Genomic DNA, 27,259 nt, shown 5'->3' with positions numbered 1-27,259 from the left:
GGTTACATTATATGACAAAGGCAGAGATTTTTTGGTGTATGTAATTGAAGTACCTAATCAGTTGACTTTGACTTAAAAGGGACATTATCCTAGGTAGGCCTGACCTAATCAGGTGAGCATTCTAAAAGAGGGTATAGAAGTCAGACAGATTTCCTCCTGGCTTTGAAAAAGTAAGCTGCCATGTTGTGAGAGATCCTAGGAGAGGACCAATAGCAAGGAACTGCTAGTGGCTTCTAGGAGCTGAGAGCAGCCTCCTAGCTCATGGTCATCAAGAGAACAGGATCCTCAGTCCTACCACTGCTAAGTGTGGTAATTTGTTATGCAGCATAGAAAACTAGTACATATTTTATTACCTGGAAGTGGGTGCTTCTGTAACATATACCTAAATGGAAGTGTCTTTGGAACTGGGAAGTGGCTGGAGGCTGGAGGAACTTTCAGGAACTTGATAGAGAAAGTCAAAATCACCATGAAAAGACTGTAATAGAAATCTGGACTATAACAATATGGAGAATACTGCTGGTGAGGACTCAGAAGGAAATAGCATAATGGCAGAAATAAATCCTACCTTATTAGTAGTTACATTTAATGTAAATAAACTAGACACTCCCATGAGAAGGCAGAAATTGACATAAGATTTTAGAAAAACAAAAACATGATTCAAATATACCCAGTCTACAAGAGACACATTTTGTATTTAAAGACACAAATAGTTAAAAGTGAAAAGATGGAGGAAAAATATACCATGCAACTAGAACCCAAAGTAGAGCTTGAGTGGCTATACTAATATCAGGCAAAATAATCTTTAAAACAAAGTTCATTATTAGAAACAAAGGAGGAGGGCTTCCCTGGTGATGCAGTGGTTGAGAGTCCGCCTGCTGATGCAGGGGACACGGGTTCGTGCCCCGGTCCGGGAAGATCCCACATGCCGCCGAGTGGCTGGGCCTGTGAGCCGTGGCCGCTGAGTCTGCGCTGTCCGGAGCCTGTGCTCCTCAACGGGAGAGGCCACAACAGTGAGAGGCCCGCGTACAGCAAAAAAAAAAAAAGAAACAAAGGAGGACAGTTCATAATGATAATAGGTGTCAATGCTCAGAAAGGCAAAACAATTATAATCTATGTGTACCTACAAAGGCCCAAAATACATGAAGCAAAAACTGACAGACTTGAAAGGAGAAGTAGACAATTCAACAATAATAGTTTGATACTTAAACGCCCTACTTATAACAATGGATAAAACACCTAAGCAGGAAGTCAACAAGGAAATAGTAAACTTAAGCAACACTGTAAATCGACTATACCTAACAGACATCCATAGAACACTTTACCCTAAAAGAGTAGAATAAAAATTCTTCTCAAGTATACATGGAGTAACCTCAAGAATAAACCATATGTTTGACAAGCTGAAATAAATTTTAAAGGGTTGATGTCATACAAAGTGTTCTCTGATGATAGAACACATCCAAACTGTGGGATAGAGTGAAAACATAAAAACAAATCAGACTTCCTCAATCTGATAAAGGGCATCTATGAAAAATCCATGGCTAACATTATACTCAATGGTGAAAAACTGTATGATTTACCATTAAAATCAGGAAAAAGGCAAATATTCATGGGATCCCCAGCACCACACCAGGTTTGACAGTTCACTAGGAGGATTACAGGACAGACAGTCATGTGATTTATTACAGCAGAAACAAAGGGAAAGGTGCATGTGGGGAGATCAAGGAAACCAGATGTAAGTTTTCTCTCAGTGAAATCACATGGGACACAATTGTTCCAGCAACGTGTGACAACACATCTGAAATGTTGTCTACTAGGGAAGCTTATTTGAGCCCAGAAGTCCAGACCTGTTATTGGAAATCCATCATTCAGACATCCTCTACCTAGTATGTACCAAATTTGAGACTCCCAGCGGAAAGCTTGTGTTCAGCATAAACCATATTGTAACAACAGGTAGGTACAATGAGCCATTCTTTTTTTTTTAAAATAAAGTGAGCCATTCTTACCAGGCAATGGTGGGAACCCTCCTGAAATCCAAATTCCCAGATGCCAGCCAAGAACCAACCTTACAAGCAGGCCTTTCTAAATATTGCAGTCTCAGGCATGCTGTGTTCACTCTTTTTTGCACATAAGAACTCTCCTCTTACAACTTCTATTCAGCATTTTACTGGAGATTCTAGTCAGAACAATTAGACAAGAAAATGAAATAAAGACATACAATTTGGAAAGAAAGAAGTAAAGAGCTATTTGCAGATAACATGCTCTTGTATATTAAAAAAGTCCTAAGAAATCCACCAAAAAAAGGGAAAAAAACCCTACACATTAGCAATGAACAATCCAAAAATAAAATTACAGAAACAATTCAATTTACAATTGGGTCAAAACAGTAAAATACTTAGTAAAAAGTTAAATTAACAGAAGTAAGGAGTGAACGAGCACATTAACAAAAGTGCATGACTTGTACACTGGAAACTACAACACAATATATAAAGAAGGAGCACCTAAATAAATTGGAAGACATCTCATGTTTATGGTTTGGAAGTCTTAATACTGTTAGAATCCCATACTCCCCAAATTGATCTAAATCTACAATCCCTATGAAAATGTCAGCTGCCTCTTTTGCAGAAATTGACAAATAACCCAGTCCTAAAATTAATATGGAAATGAAGGACACCCAGAATAGCCAAAACAATCTTGGAAAAGAGGAACAAAAATTAGAGGACTTAAACTTCACTATTTGAAAATTTACTACACTTGGGATAATGAAAATGTTCTGCAGATGAATAGTGGTAATAGTTGCACAACAATGTGAGTGTACTTAACTGTACACTTCAAAATAGTTAATATGGCAAATTTTATGTATATTTTACTATGATAAAAAAATTTACTCCAAAGCTACAATAGTCTTCACTGTGGCACTGGCATAAAGATAGAAATATAGATCAATGGAATAGGATTGAGACTCCAAAACTAAACTAACACATTTATGGTCCACTGATTTTCAACAAGGATGGCTGTACAACTCAGTGGGGGGAAAACAATCTTTTCAACAAATTGTTTTGTGACAACTAGATAGCCACATGCAAAAGAATGAAGTTGGACTCCTACCTCAATTCAAATACAAAAATTAACTCAAAATGGATCTTAGATATAAATGTAAGTGCTAAAACATAGACCTTGGATTCATTTTTAATGACTTTGGATTAGGCAATAGATTCTTAGATCTGATGCCAAAAGTACAAGAAACAAACAAAATAGATAAATTGGACTTCATCAAAATTAAAGATGTTTGTGCTTTTAAGGATACCATCAAGAAAGTGAAAAGACATCCACAGAAAAGGAGAGACTTTTTGCAGATCACATATACAATGAGGGACTTATGGGTGGAATCTATGAAGCTCAACAAAAAAAGTCAAATAACCCAATTTAAAAGGATCTGAATAGATAAACATTTGTCCAAAGAAGACATACAAAGGCCAATAAGCATGTGTAAAGATGGTCATCATTGATCATTAGGGAAATTCAAATCAAAACCACAGTGAAATACCACTTCACACCCACTAGGATGCCCATAATCAGAAAGACTGACCTAAGTGTTGGTAAGGAAGTGGAGAAACTGGAACACACACATACACCACAGGTGGGAATGTAAAATGGCACTCTCACTTTGGAAAACAGTTTGTCACTTCCTCAAAAAGTTAAACATAGTTACCATATGACCTAGCAGTTCCACTTCTGGTTATATACCCAAGAGAAATGAAAACATTTACATGCAAAAATATGTACACAAATGTTCTTAGAAGCATTATTTGTAATAAAGTAGAAACAGTCCAAATGTCCATCAACTGATGAATGGGTCTAAAAAATGTGGTATATCTATACAATAGAAAATGTTGGCAATAGTAAGGAGTAAAGTACTGATACATGCTACAATATGGATGAACCTTGAAAACTAAATGAAAGAAGAGTTATGAAGCCCATGTGTTGTGTGATTTCATTTATATGATCTATAGTAGGCAAATCTATAGAGACTTAAAGTGATTTAGTGATTGCCAGAGGATGCTGGAAATGGGAAAGGGTACAAGGTTACTTTTTCAGGAAAGGACACATAACTCTGTGAATATACTAAAAACCACTGAATTATATACTTTAAAAGGGTGAAATTTATGGTATGTGAGTTATATCTCAATAAGGCTTTTTTTTTAAATAAAAAGGAATCCTAAAAACAGCCCTCCAAGATTTCCTGCACCAGGACTGTGAAACTGATGAGATATAACACCTGTGATTTGTTGTGTTAAATGGCAAAAGGGAGATTATCCAGGTGAGCCTAATCTAATCACATGAGCCCTTTACAACATGCTGTTAACAGAAGGGGGAGTCAAAGAGATTTGAAACATGAAAGATTTGTTATGCTGTTGCTGCCTTGAAGGTGGATGGGAACACATGGGAAAGACTACAGCTGAGAGTGGCCCCAGGTGACAGCAAGCAAGGAATGGAGACTTCATTGCTACAACCACAAGGAGTTGAATTCTGCCAGTAACAGGAATGGAAGATGACCTGGAGCACCAGATGAAAACAGAACAGCTGACACCTGAGCAGTCAGTGCACCTGGCTTATGGATTTCAGCCTCAGCAGAGAATCCAGTCATGCTGTGCCAGACTTCTGAGCTACAGAACTGTGACCTAGGTGTTGTTTAAAGCTGCTAATTTGTGGCAATTTATCATGCATCAGTAGAAAATGATACATTCCCCCAAATATTTTAAAGAGAGGAACGAATGATACCCATCTCGAAAAGAAATATGTGTAATATAATACGTATAATTATAAAATATTAAGATAAAGCTGAGACCAGACATATCCCTCATAGCAACAAATATGAATGGGCTTAAGTCACCTAGTAATAGAAAAAGATTTTAAATCTAGCTTACAAAACCCAACTTTTTGCCATTTCCCAAAACTAAAACAACTAAAGCAAACTAATTCAGAAATATTAAAAATGAAGAGATGGATACATGTTTTGGGGTCCCACAACTGTCCACAAGTTCAGTGATTCACTAGAAGGACTTACAGGATGCAGACAGGACTCCCAGCTATAGTTTATTATATCAGTCAGCTGGTGCCTGGGAATCTGACCTTTGACATATCAGGTGGCATCTAGAGGAAGCATGTATAGGCTTCTGCAGTTTTCCCTGCTGCGAGTGGTCGCATAGAATACACTCCTTCCTTAAGCAGTGAACTGCTGCAATATGTTTGCAGTGTTTCTGCCCAGAGAAGCTTGCCTAAGACTCAAATTCCAGAGATTTTACTGGGGCCTGGTCAGGTAGGCAAAACAACCAGCCACAGCTATTGTTACCAACCCTTTGAGTTAGGCCCCAACAAGGGTCCTTCTGCCCAGTATCCTTAGAGCCAATAGAACAAGACCGAGTTTGGTTCAGAAGCACAGGAAAGTTTTATTCTTTGGTCAAAGAATGGAAAGGTGCCAGCTCACACTCTAGAGTCCAGCTCTCCCTCATAGGCTGTGGGTGGGGCTGCTTTATAGGGTTCTAGTCAGTGGGGAGGGAAGCGGGTAGAGTTCTCACATGGCAGCACAGCTGTGCTATTTGCGCTCCAGATCGCAGTGCCAGGCGCAGCCTCTTTGCCCACGGCCCACCAAGGCCATCTTGAGTTGAGGTGTTACACACAGAGCTGCACACAGTCCATTGAAGTGTCTGCACAGCCATTTTGCACCAGGAGCTCTGGTCTGAGGTGCTGGGTGCGAGGCCTCTGCACACAGTACCCTATGAACAAGTGAAACAAGATGAAGCACAAAGGAAAAAGAAAAAGGTTAGACTTTATTACCCAGATTCTATCTTTTATTTCCTGGGAATTGTTAATTCTGGCTTTGCGGGTGACAAACCCCTCCTCTGGTTTTTGTCCTGCTCCATTCTTGAGGGGCGCTGAGGGGTGCAGGTCTGTCTTCTGTAACTACTTCCTGCTGCTTTCAGGCATTGTCATCACCCCGGGTGGAGGAGTGGAAGTCCCCAGCTGCCTTTAGATCTGTGTGGTTGTACCTAGGCCTTGGCCCTGTTTGTAGCCCTGAGCAACCACCATTTGTCTAACCTTTTGGGAACAAAGGACTTCAGACAATTTAAGATACATGGCCTAAGAGAACAGTGGTTACATGTCAAATGACAAGAGAATAATGGTGATATGTCAAATTTTTCCTAAAAATGAAAATATCTCGGTCTTTGGCCTGTGGGCAAGTCTGCCCTGATGTCAAGGCTCAGTGCCAGGGCTGCGTCTCCCTGGTCATGCTTTTGTTGTTTTGCAGGAGAAAAGCTTAGGGTCTTAGAGAGGATCACACGAGTAGTCAGGGGGGCCGTTGCCCCATGTTGTGTCTCTGCAGGTTGGGGCTCGGGGGTCTCTTCCCTTGAGTGCAAAGTCCCCGTGGAGTGATCCCTGCAACTTCAGGGCAGAGTGGGTGGTTAGGCTCACCAAGTGGATTCTGTCCCACTTAGCCGGGAGCTGATCTTGCAGCTGCTGGGTTTTGAGATTTTTAGGTTCACCCAGGCTCCTGGCCAGAAGGGGTGGAGGGCCAGGTCAGTGGGTGTGGGCAGCACCTGGTCACCATCTTCTGTGACAGCTTACATTATTTCTCCTACCTGGAGGGCATGCTTGAGTTGTTTCATTTCAAGGGGGCTAAGGTGTCCCTTCTCTTGGACTTGGGGAATGGGTCTACCATACATGAGTTCAAATGGACTTAACTTTGATTACCCCTTGGGGTAACCACATGCAGAGCAGGGCTATCGAAAGCAACTTAATCCAGTGTTCTTGAGCTTCCTAACATAGCTTGGCTAAGGCTGATTGGACCTTGAGTTTCAGGGTCTGATTGGATCTCTGTCCTTGATGATTGGGGTCTCCAGACTGAGTGCAAGGTCCGTTTTATGCCCAGGGCACTCATTACCTCCTTCGTCACTTGAGACACAAATGCTGTACCATTATTGCTTTGCAGGGATCTTGGGAGCCCAAACCTGGCGATTATATCTTTTAGTAATGCCTTAGCCACTTCAGCTGCCATTTCAGTTCTAGCAGGGAATGCTTCTATCCACTCAGAAATTGTGTCCACTAGCACCAAGAGATACCTGAAATTGCCCAGTACTCTTGGCATCATGGTGAAATTAATCTGCCAGTCTTCTCCAGGATATGTCCCTCTGGTCTGAATGGGCCTGATCTGGGGGCCTCTGGAGGGTCTGGTTTTGAGGGTTGTTCATTGTGCAGATGGGGCATGTCTCATCTATCCGACTGATTATACTTTTCATGCCAGGAGTTACCATGAGCTTAACTAACCAATTATATAGGGCTTCCTTCCTGTAGTGAGTCTTTTGATGAGCCTCTCTGATGGCTTGACAAGCTATAGTTTGGGAAAAGAAGCATTGACCATGTTCATTAGCTAGCCATGCATGGCCTCCTAGATCTCTGTTGAAGCCCAATTTTCAGTCTTTGTCTAATTTTGTAGATTTTGTACAGTCTTTGTGTAGATTGGGGAATAATTGGATGGATCTGGCCTTTGAGGTATGAGGGGTAGTTGACAAGTTACAGTTTCTAGGACCACCCTTTTGGCAGTTGCATCCGCTTTGTTTCCCTTTATTACCTCTGTATTCCCTTTTCGTGAGACCTACAATGAATCACTGCCACCTTTTTTGGCAGCTGTACTCCTTCTACGAGCTTCAATATGCTTAAGCCACGTTTCACCTGTTTATTCCCTGCAGTAAGCATACCTTGTTCCTTCCAGATAGCCCTGTCTGTGGGTAGGATGGCATACACACACCTGGGAATCTGTGTAAACATTTAAGATTTTCCCTGTCCCGTGCTCTAGGGCTCAGGAGAGGGCTATCAACTCCACCTTTTGGGCGGAAGTCCCGGTGGGGGGATGGGGGTGGGTAGCTTCTCACTTCTGTGACTTGGGTGTGGGAGGTTACTGCATGTCCCACCAGCCTTTTCTCCTCTCCCATAAAACTACTCCCGTCTGTGAGCCATTCCTCTTTGGCATTTGGGAGAGGCTCACTTCCTAGGTCGGGGCAACTGGAATAGATTGTGTCTGTGGTTTCTATACGATCATGCTCCAGGGGCCCTGTTTCTGTGGGTAGCAGGGTGGCAGGATTTAGTGTGTGACAGGTTTTTGTGGTAGCCAATGGGTTGTCTAAAGGCATAGCCTGAACTTGAATCAACCTTCCAGGGGATAACTATTCTGTTCCCTTAGAACTTCCTAAAACCTGAACCTGGTGTGGAGTCAAGCTGAAATGTCAGATGCAGCTGCTTTGCACTAGGAACTCTGTTCTGAGGTGCCAGGTACAAGGCCTCTGCACGCAGTACCCTATTAAGGAAGTGAAACTAGACCAAGGCGGAAGGAAATAAAAAAGATTAGACTTTACCTTATTTTCCAGATTCTATGTTTATTTCCTGGGAATTGTTAATGAGCTTTGCCCATGACACTATGGAAATTTTAGACTCCCAAAAGGATAGCAAATGTTTATTGGTTTAGCCAAAGATGGGCAAAACAGCCTTATCAATGTAGAACACATGCAAAGGCCAGATTACGAGGCACCAGCTACAGGTGAACCCTACAAGCTGGTCCTTCTAAAGATATTAACCTCAGGTTGGCTATGTGCAGTCCACCCTACTCCACCCCCAGCTCTCCAGATGCCTCACCTTCAAGCCCTGGCTTTATATATTCTTCTTACCCAATTCTTTGATTTGTGTAATAAACTGTTAACTTGTTCTCTTTGAATAATCTTATGTAGTCTTAAGTTTTATTTTCTGACTCTAAAGGCCTTCAGTGTCATATCTTGGATTCCAAAACCTCTCACACTTTTTGTCTGGTTCCGTGGCCACAGTTTTTAAATCATATAAATGACCACTTCCTCTGACCTGCACACATTCACTTGTCCTGAAAGTGAATCTACAGATGCAAACTGTCTGTGTCTATCAGGGTTCTTAGTGGCAGACCATAGAATACATAGCTAGTTTAAGGCTAGAAGTACACTCTAGCTAGTTAAGGCAGAAAGGGCTTGATTAAGGGGCATTAGCCCATAAAATCATTGGAAGATTAAGCGGAACAGATTCTAAGCTGAGAACCAAACTGAAAAGGGGATGCTAACTGGGGCGTACCTGCAGCTAGTGTGGTTAGGAAGCTGCAGAATTGAGAAATTGCTGCTGCTTCTGCCACACAACAGCTCTCAACCCCATGAGATCAAAATACCTTTGCAACTATGACTGTGAAAAGAGCCAGTCTCCCCATTTGCCCCTCTACCTCACCTGCTCATTCCCTCCTTCCAGGTTTTATGGGAGTGGTTTTCCCTGCAGAAAGCTTGGCCTCCAGTGGGTGCCTAGCTGCAGTGGAATCTGGGAAATGTAGTCTTTAGCCAGCCAGTCTCTAAAATACAGGAAAGCACACTGGAAGGAGCAGGAGTAGGTGTTAATTAAGCCAATCCGCAGGAATGGCCATGTCATCCTTCAAGGCCCATATCAGCTGTGCATAGTTTGTGACAGCAGGTCCTCATGGAATACCTCAGGGATTATTGACTCAGCGACTGTTTTCTACTAGGCAGTCTGTTCCAGTTATTTATTCCTGGGTAACAAACCACCCCAAAACAGTGGTTTGAAACAGCAGTTTACTGTCTCTCCCAGTCCTGTGGGTTGACTAGGCCCAGGTGGGACTATTCTCATTTCGAGTCTCTCAGGTGTATGCAATGAGATAGCAGATGGGGCTGGAATTATCTGATGGCTCAACTAGGCTGGAAGTCCAAGATGGCTTCTGCACTCACATGTCCGGCCCCTCCGTGCTCCTCAGCATGGCCTCTCTGTCCAGAAGAGTAGCTTGGATTTAGTATGTGATGGCCCAGAGCAAAAAGAGGAAACGGGAACCTAACAGTCCTCTTGAAGTCCAAAACTTGCATGGTGTCTCTTCGCCATATTTTATTGATCAGGGCAGTCACAGGCTAACCCCTGTTAACGTCTCTTCACAGAGGCAGAGAAATAGACTTCACCTTTCATTGGAGAACTGGTGTGGGCAGGGAGTGAAGGAAGGAAGTGATAGCACCCAACTTTGGAGTAGGCTACCACAGAGAGTTTTCATCTGTGGCATGTCATAGTTACCTAGAGCAGACTGTGCTGTGTCTGAAGCCCTGACCTTCATATCTTCATTCAGTATTTCATTTCATACTCTGCCATACAGATTATTCCAGCCAGGCAGCTCACAAATGCTTGTCATTGGTCACAAAGGCAGGAGAATAGGGATGGCTATATCTAGTCAGATACTACTTCTCATGTGGCATATTAATAAACCAAACACAACTTGTTATTGCTATTGCTTTCTAAACATCCTCATGATGTTTTTGGTTATCTGTAGTATTATGATTTATAATAAACATATATTTAGACTTCATCCCTGTTTCAGGCAGAGTTCCTAAAACCCCTCGAATTTTCTAAGTGGTAGGAGAGAATGTGTCTTTTGTTATGTTAATTAGGTGACTTTTGGAAAGTTCTTGGGTAACCTAAAGATGGGGCTGGTTCCCAAGGGAACCAACCAGGATTAGAGGGTTGGAACTTTCACTCCCCCACCTGATTTCCAGGGAGGGGAAGAGAGGCTGGAGGTTGAGTCATTTGCCAACGGACCAGTTATTTAATCAAGTATGCCTATGTAATGAAGCCTCGGTAAAAAACCAAAAGGAGAGGGTGCAGAGAGCTTCCAGACTGGTTAGCCAGACACTTCCTCATGCCACTGTGCCAGGCCCCAAACTCAACGAGGACAGAAGCCCCTTTGTTCAGGACCTTGCCCTATGTATCTTATCTCCCTGTTGATCTGTAATATCCTTTATAATAAACCAGCAACCTGGTGAGTAAAGGGGTTTCCTGACTTCTCTAGCAAACTTATCAAACCCAAGGAGGGGATCATAGGAACCCCTGATTTATAGCCAGTCTGTCAGAAGCACAGGTAACACCCTGGACCTGCAATTAGCATCTGAAGTAAGGGCAGGTTTGTGGGACTGAGCTCTTAACCTGTGGGATCTGATGCCTTCTCCTGGTAGATAGCGTCAGGATTGTGTTGAATTGTAGGACACCCAGCTGGTGTCTGAGAATTGCTTGGTGGTGAGGGGAAAACTTCCCTTCATGTTGGAATTAGCTACTAAGGCAACATGGTAGCAAAAGCATTAGGCTTGGTATCTGAGGCTGTGGTCAGAGATTTAGTTCTGTGAGATCATTTAGTATTGTTGAGCCTGTTTCCTTATCTTTAAAATAAAGTCACGATGCCTGCTTCACACGATTGTTGAAAGAGTAAATGAGATAACTTGTACCAGTTCCCAGAAGTAGAGCATTATACAAATGGAATTTATTGTGCGTCCCTCTCTTCCTCATCCCCAGCACCTCCTCCTTATCAGTGCTGAAGTATTGGGTAGCGGGGTCTCTGCAGCAGGTACTTCCTAAGCAACTTGTTATATGAACGTTCTTAAAGTCAGTATGTTGACCAGTTGTCCTATCCCGGAGGTGTTCGAAGGTTGAAAGTGAAATGTTCTCATCTGAAGCGTATCACAGCAGTTCTGTCTGAGCCTGTAGCCCCTCCACGTAGGTCTGTTATAAACTGAAGAAGGGTGTGTTGTGTCTGTCTCAGCTTATTGATAGTGATGCTGTTGGCTAGGAATACCTGAGGCACTCACCTAGGTCTGTACTACTTGGATGAGCTCTACAGACATTTCCCTGACTGGAGCTGATGTTGTGGCTGGACCAGCCATTGTGGTTTTTATTATGATTGAAGATACACCTCAGCAACAACTGTCAGGGAACTTTGAAAAAAAAATTTTTATTACGCACGCGTCCTGGAGGATACATGGTATGCTCAGGGCCACACAGCCAGGTAGCTGGGAGTGAGAAAGCAGAGCTGGGTCTTTGTCTTTCTTAGGGTCCAAGGACTTGGTGTCTAGGGTTTTGTGGGTTCACTCTTTATTGGTGAATTTAAAACATAAGAGCAAGAATTAGGGCATGAGAAGGGAAAAGGTGGGCGACCACTCAAGTGGTCCGTTACCCAGGGCTTTCTGAAAGGGGAACTCCATGGGTGGGGGTGGCCTGGTTCCTTACCTAGTTACTTAGTTAGTAGCTGTGTCATACAGCTACTGTGGCAATTTGTTTATTCAAGATGGATGTATTTGAAATGGATGCCTCGGCAAAACTTAATGTCAGGCACTTACATTAGCTGTGTGTCCTCTTGCAACCCTAGACACTAGAGTACCCTGTGAGTACAGTCAGATGACATCCCTATGTAACCAGCTGGTTTGTTGGCAAGGAATTCTATATTCTTCTGTCCCACTGCAGGTGGAGCGGTAGGATGCTAAGACTGATTAAAGCTAGACTCTGCATTTGCGTAGGATTACTGCTTTAAAGGGCTGTGCCGAGGGGCATGTAGTGACTTCTGCACATGCTCTTCATTTCTCAACTAGACCCATACTTGGAGTCAGAGGCTTGGCTTTGTGGCTTTACCTCTCAGGCTCAGTGTCCTTGCTGTAAAATTGAATAATGACATTTATTAGTCACTATCTTGGCTTTCGTGGAACAGTGCCAAATAGGACCACCCTTGAAGGGCCAAGACAGTGTCTTCCATCCTAACCAATCATGGGGATAGCCAGGACTCACCCCAGGTCAAATGGCTTGAAGCTCACAGTGGTTTTCTACCACAGTACCATGCTTCCGAACATATTAGGGAGAACACTGAACAGAAGGCAGAAAAAAAATTGTGTATGTGGTACTTTTTGCTTTTCCAAAGCACCTTCATTTCTGTTTCCTCTGCTTCGCTTATCAAGGAAAGTATTATTGTAATTCTTGTCTTACTAAATGCAAAGGGAAGTGAGCACTCATGTAAGGTTACACAACTAGTGAATGCATAAAGCAAGACTAGGATAGGTGGAGTCCAGAATTCTTAGCTGGTATATTGGACTATTGCTGCATCCCAAGATTTGAGCCTTCTGAAAACTTAAGGGAAACTTTATGATGCATAGAAAGGATACTGGCATAATTATTACCAGGAAGACTACATGGTCTTAGGTTATGGGACCAAGTGCCTTTGAGGGACCAATTGCTTTTATCACAGGGGTAATAAATGCTCCTCAGAGGGATCTGGTATTCCTAGAGCAGTCTTCAAGAGCTAGTCAACCTCTAGTGTAGAAATACGTGAGAATGGACCAACCGAAACTCTACAGACTCTCTCTTTCCTCTTTCAGAATCATCCCCAGGTGTGACAGAGGTGACCATCATAGAAAAGGCGCCTGCTGAACGTCATATGATTTCTTCATGGGAACAAGTAAGTGTTGCCCTATTGAATCCTCACCTCCCAACAAAGGGAGGTCAACTCAAATGCCCCTGAGAAGGAAAGATTGGACAGGAAACCTATTCTTATCTCAGGCCACAGCCACCTTCAAGGTAGAGTTCACCTTTCTCTCTGTTTCTGTTCAGGCCATTTAACACTCCCTTCCATTCCATGCCATCTCCCCAACACAGAGCAGCTCCTCTGAGCCTGTCGTATGGAGGCAATGGAACATTTGAAGTTGTATATACAACAAAGCTGAAATCCAGCAAGGAAAGGAAGAATTAAATATTAATAAGTGTGCGGGGCAGAACGTGGTTAAATGTTGCAGAGAAGTATCAATACTAACCAGATTAATAGCGAATGCTTTCCAACCCTCCTCTGAACTTCCATTCATCCATTTATTCAGTAAACATTTTAGGCCCCTAAAATGGGCCAGGTATTGTGCTTGATGTTGAGTCCTGGAGAGTCAGTGATAATCAAAAAAGAGCACAGTGTCTTACCTCTTGATCTTACTGTCTAAGGCATAGTATAAGTCATTCCAAATATAATTACAAAGCAGATCAAGTTCTGTGAAAGAGAGGTAAAGGGAGCATTGTCAGGAGGCCCGACCTAGTCTGGAGGTTGAGAAACGTTTTTCCCAAAGAAGTTTTGAGAAGTTGTTAACCAGATAGGTGAGATCTGGGAATAAGGGGCTTTTAGCCTGTGTGAAGGCTTCAAGATAGGAAGGATTACATTTTTCGAGAGCATAAGGAAGGTCCATGTGGCTAGAGCACAGGAGAGCAAGGGAGAGAGGTTGACAAGGACCAGGACATGCAGGGCTTCATAGATCATCAGGATTTCGTTCTTTATCTTGGGAGAAAAGGGGAGCCCCTGAAATGTTTTAAGTAGAGAAGTCAGATTTCTGCCCATGAATGGAAAGTGGTCCATGGACTCCTTGAAATATGTGTTAATTTATGAAGTATGTACATTTTTCTGTGGAAAGATCTTTAGATTCTGAAAGGGGCTTGTAACCCCATAAACCTTAAGAACATGTTTTTGTATGATTTTTTTTTTTACATTCAAACTAGAGGCAATATACTATGTGCCGTTTTGTCATTTAAGCAATGGAGAGCAGAAGTTTTGGTCTGAAATTCACCCGCCCCACTTCTTCACCCGAGGGTTAACTGAAGAGCACATTTCCACAGGAGCAAGCTAGGCAGGGCCCCTCTGACTCGTGCCTGCTCCCAGAAGTACCTGTACCAGAGGAGCAGGAGGGCCCCAAGGAGCTGGTAAGTCCCTTCTCTAGGGGACTGACCCTTGAGAACTGTGTCCTTGGAGACGGCCCAGCCAGAGCAAGCCATCATGTGGTAAACCTGCTGTCTACAAATGCATCTATATAGCCAGATAATATTTTTTCCTTCCAAGAAGAGGTCCACTGCCTCTGCCCTGGGAAACCCACTGAGATAAGATAATAGTAAGGCTAGAGGCACTGATGTGAGGAAAACAGCCTAGAGTAGGAGTCTTGTGCCAGCTCAGGCCCTTGGCTAAATATCATAACTTCTCTGTGTCCCCTGTTCATCATCCATAAAATAAATGGTTTGACATTAGTGTTATTTTTTTTTAATTTTATTGAAGTATAGTTGATTTACAATGTTGTGTTAATTTCTGCTGTACAGCAAAGTGACTCAGTTATACATATATATTCTTTTTCATATTCTTTTCCATTATGGTTTATAACAGGATATTGAGTATGGTTCCCTGTGCTGTACAGTAGGACCTTGTTGTTTATCCATCCTAGATACACTAGTTTGCATCTGCTAATCCCAAACTCCCAGTCCTTCTCTCCCCCCTTGCCTCCCACCTTGGCAATCTGTTCTCTATGTCTGTGAGGCTGTTTCTGTTTCATAGATACGTTCATTTGTGTCGTATTTTAGATTCCACATATAAGTGATACCATATGGTATTTGTCTTTCTTTTTCTGACTGATATGATAATCTCTAGGTCCATCCACATTGCTGCAAATGGCATTATTTCATTATTTGTGGCCAAGTAATATTCCATTGTGTGTATGTATGTGTGTGTGTGTCTCTCTCTCTATATATATATACATATAGACACACATACACACCACATCTTCTTTATCCATTCATCTGTCAATGGACATTTAGGTTGTTTCCATGTCTTGGCTATTGTAAATAGTGCTGCTATAAACATAGGGGTGCATGTAGTTTTTGAATTATATTTTTGTCTGCGTATATGCCCAGGAGTGGGATTGCTGGATCATATGGCAACTCAATTTTTAATTTTTTGAGGAATCTCCGTACTGTTTTCCATAATGGCTGCACCAATTTACATTCCCACCAGCAGTGTAAGAGGGTTCTCTTTTCTCCACCCCATCTCCAACATTTATTATTTGTAGACTTTTTTTTAAAATTTTTGGCTGCATTGGGTCTTTGTCGCTGCGTGCTGGCTTTCTCTAGTTGCGGCAAGTGAGGCCTACACTTCATTGTGGTGCACAGGCTTCTCATTGCGGTGGTTTGTCTTGTTGTGCAGCACGGGCTCTAGGCGCATGGGCTTCAGTAGTTGTGGCACTCAGGCTCAGTAGTTGTGGCTCACGGGCTCTAGAGCACAGGCTCAGTAGTTGTGGCGCATGGGCTTAGTTGCTCCGCAGCATGTGGGATCTTCCCAGAACAGGGCTTGAACCCCTGTCCCCTGCCTTGGCAGGCTGATTCTTAACCACTGTGCCACCAGGGAAGCCCTGGAGACTTTTTGATAATGGCCATTCTGACCAGTGTGAGGTGGTACCTCATTGTAGTTTTGATTTGCATTTTTCTAATAATTAGTGATGTTGAGCAGCTTTTCATGTGCCTCTTGGCCATCTGTAGGTCTTCTTTAGAGAAATGTCGATTTAGGTGTTCTGGCCGTTTTTCGATTGGGTTGTTTGTTTTTTTGTTATTGAGTTGTATGAGCTGTTTGTATATTTTGGAAATAAAGGCCTGTCAGTCACATCATTTACAAATATTTTCTCCCAGTCCGTAGGTTGCCTTTTCATTCTGTTTATGGTTTCCTTTGCTGTGCAAAAGCTTGTAAGTTTGATTAGGTTCCATTTATTTATTTTTGCTTTTATTTCTATTGTTTTGGGAGACTGACGTAAGAAAACATTGGTGCGATTTATGTCAGAGAATGTTTTCCCTATATTCTCTTCTAGGAGTTTTGTGGTGTCATGTCTTATATTTTTAAGTCTTTAAGCCATTTTGAGTTTATTTTTATGTATGGTGTGAGGGTATGTTCTAAAATCATTGATTTACATGTGGCTGGCTGTCCCACTTTTCCAACACCACTTGCTGAAGAGACTGTCTTTACCCCATTATATATTCTTGCCTCTTTTGTTGAAGATTGTCTGTAGGTGTGTGGGTTTATCTCTGGGCTCTCTATTCTGTTCCATTGATCCATATGTCTGTTTTTGTGCCAGTCCTATGCTGTTTTGATTGCTATAGCTTTGTAGTATTGTCTGAAGTCTGGGAGGGTTATGCCTCCTGCTTTGTTCTTTTTCCTTAGGATTGCTTTGGCAATTATGGGTCTTTTATGGTTCCATATAAATTTTAGGATGATTTGTTCCAGTTCTGTGAAAAATGTCATGGGTAATTTGATGGGGATCACATTGAATCTGTAGATTGCTTTGGGTGGTATGGCCATTTTAACAATATTAATTCTTCTAATCCAAGAGCATGGGATATCTTTCCATTTCTTTGAATCATCTTCAGTTTCCTTTACTAGTGTTTTGTAGTTCTCAGCATATAAGTTTTTCACCTCCTTGGTGAGGTTTATTCCTATTTTTTTTTTTGGATGTGATTTTAAAAGGGACTGTTTACATTCCCTTTCTGATATTTCATTGTTAGTGTAAAGAAATGCAACTGATTCCTGTATGTTAGTCTTGTATCCTGCTACCTTGCTGAATTTGTTTATCCGTTCCAGTAGTTTTTATGTGGAGTCTTTAGGGTTTTCTATATATAGTATCGTGTCATCTGCATATAATGACACTATTACCTCTTCCCTACCAATTTGAATACCTTTTATTTCTTTTTCTTGTCTGATTGCTGTGGCTAGGACTTCCAATACTATGTTGAAGAGAAGTGGTGAGAGTGAGCATCCTTGTCTTGTTCCAGAATTTAGCAGGAAAGCTTTCGACTTTTCACCATTGAGTATTATATCGGCTGTGGGTTTGTCGTAAATAGCTTTTACAGTAAGTCCCCTACATATGAACAAGTTCCATTCCAAGAGCGAGTTTGTAAGTCCAATTTGTTCATAAGTTCAACAAAGTTAGCCTAGGTACCCAACTAACACAATCAGCTATATGGTACTGTACTATAATAGGTTTATAATACTTTTCACACAAATAATACATACATAAAAAACAAACAAACACAAATGATAAAGAAAACATTTTTAATCTTACAGTACCTTGAAAAGTAAAGTAGTACAGTACAACAGCTGGCATACGGGGCTGGCATCAAGTGAACAGGCAAGAAGAGTTACTGACTGGAGGAGGAAAAGGAGGTGGGAGATGTTAGAGCTGAAGGATCATCAGCAATAGGAGACGAGGGCAAGCTGCAATTTCACTCATACCTGATGTTGATGGCACAGGTTCTGGCTTTTTGCTGGATTCAATTTTATCCACATTCTTGAAAAAATGATCCAGTGATGTCTGGATAGTACCTCTTTTTTTCTCGTCATAGATGGCCCAGTAGCACTGGATTGCATTCTGAATGGCTCCTGCAGCCTTTGTGTACCATCCTATGTTCGGGTCCCGTGCCTCAAAAACTAACAGTGCCTCCTCAAATAGAATAATTTTTGTGATTGGACATGCAAATGCATGTTTGCATCTTTGAAAGTTCGCAACTTGAAGGTTCGTATGTCGGGGACTTACTGTATTATGTTGAAATATGTTCTCTCTGTACCCACTTTTGTAAGAGCTTTTATCCTAAATGGATGTTGAATTTTATCAAATGCTTTTTCTTCATCTATTGAGATGATCATGTGGTTTTTGTCTTTTGTTATGTGGTGTATCATGTGATTCAACACACGCAAATCACATTGATTGATTTGTGTTTGCTGGAACCATCCTTGCGACCCTGGGATGAATCCAACTTGGTTGTGGTGTATGATCTTTTTTATGTGTTGTTGGATTGGGTTTGCTAATATTTTGTTGATAATTTTTGCATCTATATTCATCAAAGATATTGGCCCATAATTTTCTCTTTTTGTAGTGTCTTTGTCTGGTTTTGATATCAAGGTCATGGTGACTTCCTAGAATGTCTTCAGGAGTGTTCCTGCCTCTTCAGTCTTTTGGAAGAGTTTGAGAAGGATCAGTATAAGTTCTTCCTTGTATGTTTGGTAGAATTTGCCTGTGAAGCCATCTAGCCCTGGACTTTTGTAGGGAGGTTTTTTTTTTTTTAATTACAGATTCTGTTTCACTTCTAATCATCAGTCTGTTCAAGTTATCTGTTTCTTCTTGATTCAGTTTTGGTGGGCTGTGTGTTTCTAGACAGTTGTCCGTTTCTTCTAAGTTGTCGAATTTGTTGATGTATAATTGTTCATATAATTGATATATTAATTGTTTGCTTATAGTTTTTTGTATTTTTGAGGTATCAGTTGTGATTTCTCCTCTTTCATTTCTTATTCTGTTTATTTGAGTCTTCTCTCTTTTCTTCTTGGTGAGCCTGGCCAGAGATTTGTCAATTTCGTTTGCCCTTTCGGAGAACCAGCTCTTGGATTTTATTGAGTGTTTTTCTATTGTTTTTTAATCTCTATTTATTTCCTCTCTGAACTTTATTAGCTCCTTCCTTCTGCTGACTTTAGGTTTTGTTTTGTTCCTCTTTTTCTAATTCTTTTAGATGTTGGGTTAGGTTGTTTATTTGAGACTTTTCTTCTTTCTTAAAGGCCTGTGTTGCTATGAAATTCACTCTAAGAACTGCTTTTGCTGCATCCCATAGATTTTGTATAGTTGTGTTTTCATTGTCATTTGCCTCAAGGTATTTTTTAATTTCTTCTTTAAATTAATCATTGACCCATTGGTTTTTAAATAGCATGTTGTTTAGTCTCCATGTAATTGTGTTTTTTTTGTCATTTCTTTTTCTGTATTGATTTCTAGTTTCATGCTGTTGTGGTCAGAAAAGATGCTTGAAATAGTTTTTATACTCTTAAATTTGTTGAGGCTTGTTTTGTGTCCTAGTGTGTGGTCAATCCTAGAGAATGTTCCTTGTGCACTTGAAAAGAATGTGTATTCTGCTTTTTTTGGATGTAATGTCCTGAAAAAATCAATTAAGTCTAACTATGCTATTGTATCATTTAAGATGTCTGTTGCCTTGTTGATTTTCTGTCTCAAAGATCTTTCCATTGATGTGAGTGTATTCCTATCAATTTCTCACTTTATGTCTGTTAGTAATTTTTTATGTATTTGGGTGCTCCTATATGGGGTGTATATATGTTGATGAGTATAATATCCTCTCCTTGTATTGATCCTTTTATAATTATATACTGTCCTTCTTTATCTTTCCTTATAGCCTTTGTTCTAAAGTCTATTTTGTCTGATGTGAGTAGTGCAACCCCGCTTTCTTGTCATTTCTGTTTGCATGAAATATCTTTTTCCACCCCCTCACTTCCATTTTTGTGTGTCCTTTTCCCTAAAGTGGGTCTCTTGTAGGCAGAATAATGTAGGCTCTTGTTTTTTTAATCCAATATACCACTCTGTGTCTTTTGACTGGAGCATTTAGTCCATTGACATTGAAGGTAATTATTGATAGATACGTATTTATTGCCATTTTAAACTTTATTTTCCCGTTGCTTTTATATTTCTTCTTTGTCCCTTTCTTTTTGTTTTGCCTTTTTTGTGTGGTTTCATGAATTTCTTTTGTATTATACTCATGTTCTTTTTTTTTGTTTTTTTTTAATCCATTGCATGTTTTTGCTTTGTGATTACCCTGTTTTCAAGTATGTTAACCACTTCCTATATCTACTTGCCTTATTTTTTTAAATCTATTTTAATTAATTATTTATTCATTTATTTTGGCTGCATTGGGTCTTCGTTGCTGCACACGGGCTTTCTCTAGCTGTGGCGGGGGGGTACTCTTCATTGAGATGTGCAAGCTTCTCACTGCGGTGGTTTCTTTTGTTGTGGAGCATGGGCTCTAGGCGCACGGGCTCAGTAGTTGTGGCTCACAGGCTCAGTAGTTGTGGCTCACGGGCTCTAGAGCTCAGGCTCAGTAGTTGTAGCAGGCGAGCTTAGTTGCTCTATGTTATGTGGGATCTTCCCGGACCAGGGATCAAAACCGTGTCCCCTGCCTTGGCAGGCGAATTCTTAACCACTGCACCACCAGGGAAGTCCCTCTACCTGCCTTAGACTGGTAGTCATATAGGCTCAAACATATTCTAGGAAAAAAAAAAATCTACATTTTATTACTCTTCTCCCCCACATTTTATGATTTTGATCCTCTTTTACATCTTCATTTTCATTCTTTTGCTGTTCATTGTGGTTACCATCACTTTCACAGAAGTTTTTTGATTTTTTGTTTTAATCAGTGTACTGGGTTATTTAAGTGATTTACTCTTTCCTGTAGATTCTTACTTCTTTTCTATTTAGAGAAGACCTTTCAATATTTCGTTTAGGGTAGGTTTAGCATTGCCGTATTCTTTTACTTTTGCTTGTCTTCATCTCTCCTTCTATTCTAAATGATAATTTGGCTGGGTATAGCATCCTAGGTTGCAGTTTTTTCCTATTCAGGACTTTGAATATATCTTGCCACTCCCTTCTGGCCTACAATCTTTCTGTAGAGAAATCAGCTGATAGCCTTATGGGGGTTCCCTTGCAATTACCTTTTTGTTTTCCTCTTGCTGCCTTTAGAATCCTCTTTTTTTTTTTTTTTTTTTGTGGTACGCGGGCCTCTCACTGTTGTGGCCTCTCCCGTTGCAGAGCACAAGCTCCGGACACGCAGGCTCAGCAGCCATGGCTCATGGGCCCAGCCACTCTGCGGCATGTGGGATCTTCCCGGACCAGGGCACAAACCCATGTCCCCTGCATCGGCAGGCGGACTCTCAACCACTGCGCCACCAGGGAAGCCCTCTATCTTTAACTTTTGTCATCTTTATTATAATATGTCTGGGTGTAGGTCTGTTTGCATTTACCTTGTGTGGGACCGTCTGTGCTTCCTTTACCTGGATATCTGTTTCCTTCTTTAGGCTTGGGAAGTTTGCAGCCATAATTCTTCAAATACATTTTCAATCCCCTTTTCTCTTTCTTCTCCTCTGGGATCCCTATTATTTGTAGATTGGCATGCTTTATATTATCCCACAGGTGTCTTATATTGCTTTCATTTTTTTTCATTTAGTTTTCTGTCTGCTGTTCTAATTGGGTGATTTCCATTATTCTATCTTCCAAATCACTTATTCATTCTTCCACATTATTCATTCTGCTATTCATTACCTTTATCTCAGCTTTCATCTCGGCGAGTGAATTTTCTAATTTTTCTTGGCTCCTCCTTATAGTTTCTACAGTAGTTCCTTTTTATAGTAATCTGCATTTCTATCAATAGTCCTTCTTAATTCCTTCAGTATTTTTATTATCTCCTTTTTGAACTCAGTGTCTATTAGACTGAAGAGGTCTGTTTCATTGTTTGTTCTTTCAGGGGAATTCTCTTGATCTTTTAATTGGGTGTGGTTCTTCTGCTTCATTTTACTTATATTTCTCTTGCTCTATGAGTTTAGGAGGCACAATTATCTACTGTGGTCTTGGAGGGCTACTTTTATGTGGGAGTATCCCTGTATAGCCTGTGTGGGCATAATATTTTTTGGTGCAAGGGCTCTTAGTGTGGATGTCTGCCGCCTCTTTCCTCAGTATGTGCTGGCCATTATCCCCTTGATAGGAGGAGTGACTGGTGTTACGGTGACCAGAGCCTGCACTGGATATTGAGTGGGGCCTCCTCTTTGCTCTGTGGTTGTCACTGCCCTGTCAGGGGCCGGGCCTGTTCCCTAGTCGTTGGAGTAGAAGCCCCCAGATCCATTTATGAGCTGCAGTGTGAGATAGATGGGATTAGAGCACTCCCACTGGGAGAGGAGCCACTAAGTATTCCTCTGCCAGAGCTGTTCGCCAGTGAGTGTGCTTTGTTGTATCACCTGTCACCTGTTGTGCGGGCTCACAAAGTACACTGCTGTTGGCACTGCCTTTGGCCCGTCTCAACCTTGGGAATGCCGTCTCAACCCTGGGAATCCCATCTCAACCTTGGTGTCCCTCAGACATTGTTTTCACAAGGCCACCAGTGCAGATCCACCAAAGTCAGGTCCCAGGACCTCATTAGTCACACATTTGGACCCGCTGGAGGTCCAAATTTGTGGACCTCATTAGTCCACATTTGGACCCGCTGGAGGCAGCTCAGACCCTGGCCCAGCCCAGCACCCCCACAAATGCGCGTGCCCACAAAGCCCACAGCTGCTAAGCCAGAGCCATCTCAGCTGTAGGCACACCTGCTGTCTACTCAGATGTCCTGCAGGCACTAAATTTACAAAGCCAGTGGTGGAGGTGTAAATCTGTGGCTCGCACAACCTCAGGGTGAGATTTCAACCCTGCTTCCTAAGGTGCGTGGCCCCTGGGGCTCAGCTATTGTTTCAGCCCCACCTCTGTGAGTGGGCAGCCCGCTGGCATATGCTCCCAGTGCCCCCGAGACAGCAGCTGGGGCATGCTCTCACAGAGCCTGCGGAGGCGGGGCCGGCACATGGAGAAGGTGGCTTTAATGGCAGCCCCGCCCCTTCCTTCATGCACCACTTAACAGCGACGCTTCACTTCTGTGGCAGGCCCAGGCTTTTTCCGCGAACACCCCTGTTCCAGCTATGCCACACTCCACCTCCTTCAGGCTGTCTCCGCGCAGCCAACAACAGTCCTTTCCCCAGGTCTGTTCTCTAAACCCTGAGTTCCAGCACCCAGCCCCACCCATACCAGCAGACGTGTCCCATGCTGGGGCATACAGGGCAGTGGCGCGGACTGTCTGTGCGAGTCTCTCTCTGTTCTGCCTGCTACAAGCTGGTTGTTGCATTCTCCTATGAGCCTCTGAAGCTCCCCTTCTGTCCCAGCTGATCTCCCCACTGGTGAAGTGGCTTCCCAGCGTGCAGGAACCTTTCCTCTTTATCCGCTCTCCCCGCCGCCCCCCGGCACAGGTCCCATCCTGCTTCCTTTTGTCTTGTCTTTTTTTTCTTTCTTTCGTTCTACCCGGTTACATGGGGATCTTTCATGTCCTTTAAGGGGTTTGAGGTCTTCTGTTAGTGTTCAGTAGGTGTTCTGTGAGAATTGTTCCATTTGTAGATGCATTTTTGATGTATTTGTGGGAGGAGGTGAGTTCCACATCCTACTCTGCCATCTTGATTGGAGCCCTTGACATTAGTGTTATTGAAGGATTCATCCACTTCTAATACTTCGTGATTCTTTGCTGCAAATGCAGAAGAAAAGGTTGAAACTAAAACCTAAATGACTGTATACCTGCTGCAGTCTCCTAAGGTTAGAGAAAAAAAATGCACAACCTCTTTTTATTTTAATAAAAGGCAGTTTCAAACTGCCTGGTTTTGTGCCCTTACATGATTCATGTTCACTGTGCCTGCTACCTGCCTTTTGTAATGATGGTAGTTAGTAAGACGTAATGTCTACACAAAGCTTTTCATCACTATGAAAGCATCTGCCTCTTAATCCACACAGCATCCTGGGGTCAGGAGCGTTCTGTTATTAAACATTTCAGTGACATTTCATAGTTGCAGAGTGCTGTACAATTCTTGATTGGTTAGACTTTTCAGTCCCCAGATAAAAATTCAATTTACTGGTGGTGAAACTATGGCCCAAGAGACCAAACAATTTGGCAGAATATCCCCTCTCTTTTTAGCCTCACTTTTTCTACAGTCTGCAGAGAAGAGAGTGGGTTCTGAACGTTCTTGCAAACGTGTCCCTCACATGCCCCTGCTATGAATTTATTCTAAGCACCCCTGGTGGGAGAGAGCAGCCTACAGCATCCTTTCACTATGGAACCCCTCACATTGTGCTCTCGCTCTGCCCCAGTAGCTCTTCTGTGACGGGTAAGGCCCCTCTCTCCAGTGCCTCACTTCCTCCCTCTGCACCGACAACTGCCCTAGAGGGTCTTCCCCATCTCTTTAAAATTAAAAACAAAAACAAAACTTTCAACCTTACGTCTCCCTCTGGCTGCTTGGCCATTTGTTGCTTTGCACAGCCAAGCATGTAGGAAAATGGTCTAAATCAGGGGTCAGCAAATGATTTCTTTAAAGGACCACATAGTAAATATTTTTGGCTCTGTGGGCTGTACAGTCTGTATCTCAACTACTCATCGGCCATTGTAGCACTAAAAGCAACGATGGATAGTACTAAAATGCATGGGTGTGACAGGGCTCCGATTAAACATTATTTACAAAACCAGGTGGCAGGGCAGAGACCCCTGGTGTAAATTACTGCCCCCTTCCTTCACTTCCCAGTCACTTCACCCTTTTGCATCCTCTGTTTCTCCGCCACCATTCCGTGGACATCGCTGTGTCAAAAATCACCAGGGGCCTCTTCATTGTTAAAGCCATCTTCTCGCTTGACATCTTTCCTGCACTTCTTGCTGTGAACCACCCTCCTATACCTAGCTATCTCCTCCCTTGGATTCTGTAGCTCCACCCTCCCTGATTCTTGCCCTGCCTTCTGACTGTTCCTTCCTAGTTATCTCTGCCTCTACAGATCCACAACACTCCTCTGTTACACATTTGTCTCTGGATCAAGTAGGAATATGTTTGGCTCAAAGAGGTATAATATTAAACTAAGGATAGCTTAAACAAATGGTAGTTAACTGTTCTTACATAGCAAGATCTGAGGTAAGCAGTTGTAAATTGTTCATTGGCCCTGACAGCGTTCAGCCATTATCTCTGTAATTCTTTTGGTCTTTTCCTTTATGGTGGCCAAACGACCACTAAGGCCCCACCTGTCACCTCCAAGCTCAAGGCAGGGAAAAGGTAAGGGATGTTGCCAGCTATACCTGTCACGTTTTAATCGGGAAGTGATAGTTTCCTAGAAACCCCGTCATTGGACTTGGGTTTACATTTTAATATCCAGCACTAGTTACAGAGGAGGTTCTGAAGACAAGCATTCAACCAGGCACATTACCATCTCAAACAAAATGAGTGTTCTGTCAAGGAGGAAGTAGAGGAAGATGGATTTGAATACGCAACCCATGTGTCTGCCACAGTCTTCTCTGCACCTTGCCTCATTCCTTTCTGTTTCTAGTGCCCAACACAGTATTTATTCCACAACAGACACGAATAAATGTTGAATGAATGAGTGAATTAGGTAAAACACAAAGGGGGGAAAGAGTGTGGAACTTACCCAAGGTCACCCAGCTTCTTTTCCATAAACAGTTCTTAGTTGAGTCCCGAGAGTGAGGCCGCCACAGCCACCATCTCCGGAGCAAGGCGGCCACAGGTGCAAAGGCTTCCCCCACTAATGTCGCCGTCTGTAAGATCCTAAGGACTAGTTACGCCTGGGGGCATTGCTGTTCGGAAGGTTGTCTTGGCTGATACCTGCCTTATACAGAGTTTCACCAAGACATGTGGTGCCCCAGACAGGCCAGTATTTATATTCTTTTTTATCATGCATTTTTAGAGGGAGACTGATGGTTGTGTGGAGAAAGGATTTAGGGAAGAGTATGCTGCCTCTGCTCTGCGTCTTAGGCAACTCAGCTCCGTCCCCAAACTGTTATACCTGCCCCACCAAGACCAAAGGTTCGTTAACCAGGCCTTCCCCCTCTCCTTAGGAAAGAGTTTGAGAATATACTTGAGACTTCTCCTGAGGATCTCACCCCATCCCTCCACAGCCCATTCGGGTTTTGCTCCATTGCATGGGACATCCTCCCTGAGAAGAGTTTCAGTAGATGCAGGTTTCCTCACTCTCTCACGTTTCCAGTTAGATTTTAGTGCTCCTCATTGATGGGCATTCTGGGCAACCCTTCCTCTGCTGTTGTTGCAAATGGACTCATGGAGAGCCTGTCCACTGTGGATAAGCACCTACAGAAACATTAATTTCCATGCTCTGGCCCCTGGCCTCTTTGCCAACCTGATCCTGCATCTCCCCACCAGCCCACTTCCCTGGTGAAGTGGCCTCTGAAAGTGAGGGAACAGTGGGCCACAGGATTCTCAGAAGTACAGCAGGTGAGCAGGAGGCTGTGGACAGCCCTTACCCCTTCCCTCAAGGCTCAGGCAGTGCCCAGGAAGGCTCTCTGGGAATCCAGCTGACGACTCCTAAAACGTCAGAGTGGCTCTACGGTCCAGCTGATGAAGCAGTAACACAGCTTGTGGTGGACTCTTCCTAGCATAGCTTAAAGAAACTATTGTAGATAGCCTCCTCAGGAGGAGGGGAAAAAAATCAAAAGTTGGGAGTTATGTGACAGAATCATCACTGGGGTGCAGGGAGATTGCAATACCATGTTGATGCCACTGTTATTTCAAACACTGGTCAGCAGTGTTCTCTCCCTTCTTGACTTTCTCCCAGATCCTCTCTCTAATCCTTACACCCCGACTTCCATTTGCTTTCTTCCAGTCTTCTTCCTTCCCCTTCTTTTTCATCCCCTCAAAATAGAGACTGAGCCTGAATCTGGCAAGAGAAGCCCTCTGAAGTGGGCAGATTACTCTCCACAGAAGAGCAGTCTTTTCCCACACTGTGCAGGAGAGAAATTAAAACAGCAGCAACTCTGAGTTACTGGCCAGGGTGTAGGATCACCTAAAAGTGGTGCCCTGAAAGCCACACTCAGAAGGAAGCCCCACCATGCAGGCTGCCCACCATGCAGGCTACAGCAAGGAGGCCGCACAGCTGGGCCCACGGTGATTTATATGAAAATGACAATGCAGGTTTAATGTTTTTTTATTAACTTGGTTTAC

General features: G+C 42.6%; 1 protein-coding gene across 4 annotated transcripts in view; it reads left to right on the top strand.

Moving 5' to 3' along the window:
• Window positions 1-27,259, top strand: part of TPGS2 (tubulin polyglutamylase complex subunit 2) — a 54,990-nt gene that overhangs the window by 3,548 nt on the left and 24,183 nt on the right. For all 4 annotated transcript variants that reach the window (XM_027127790.1, XM_027127791.1, XM_027127792.1 and 1 more), the window contains exon 2: window positions 13,245-13,324. In XM_027127790.1, the coding sequence (XP_026983591.1) occupies window positions 13,245-13,324 (80 nt within the window). The remainder of the gene's footprint in view (window positions 1-13,244; window positions 13,325-27,259) is intronic.

This window comes from Aethalodelphis obliquidens, unplaced genomic scaffold (genome assembly GCF_003676395.1).
Source record: "Aethalodelphis obliquidens isolate GAN/ISIS:26980383/991018 unplaced genomic scaffold, ASM367639v1 scaffold32, whole genome shotgun sequence".
In the NCBI taxonomy this organism is placed as follows: Eukaryota; Metazoa; Chordata; class Mammalia; order Artiodactyla; family Delphinidae; genus Aethalodelphis; species Aethalodelphis obliquidens.
The sequence above is the reverse complement of the archived record's forward strand: the minus strand, read 5'-3'. Positions and strand labels throughout refer to the sequence as shown.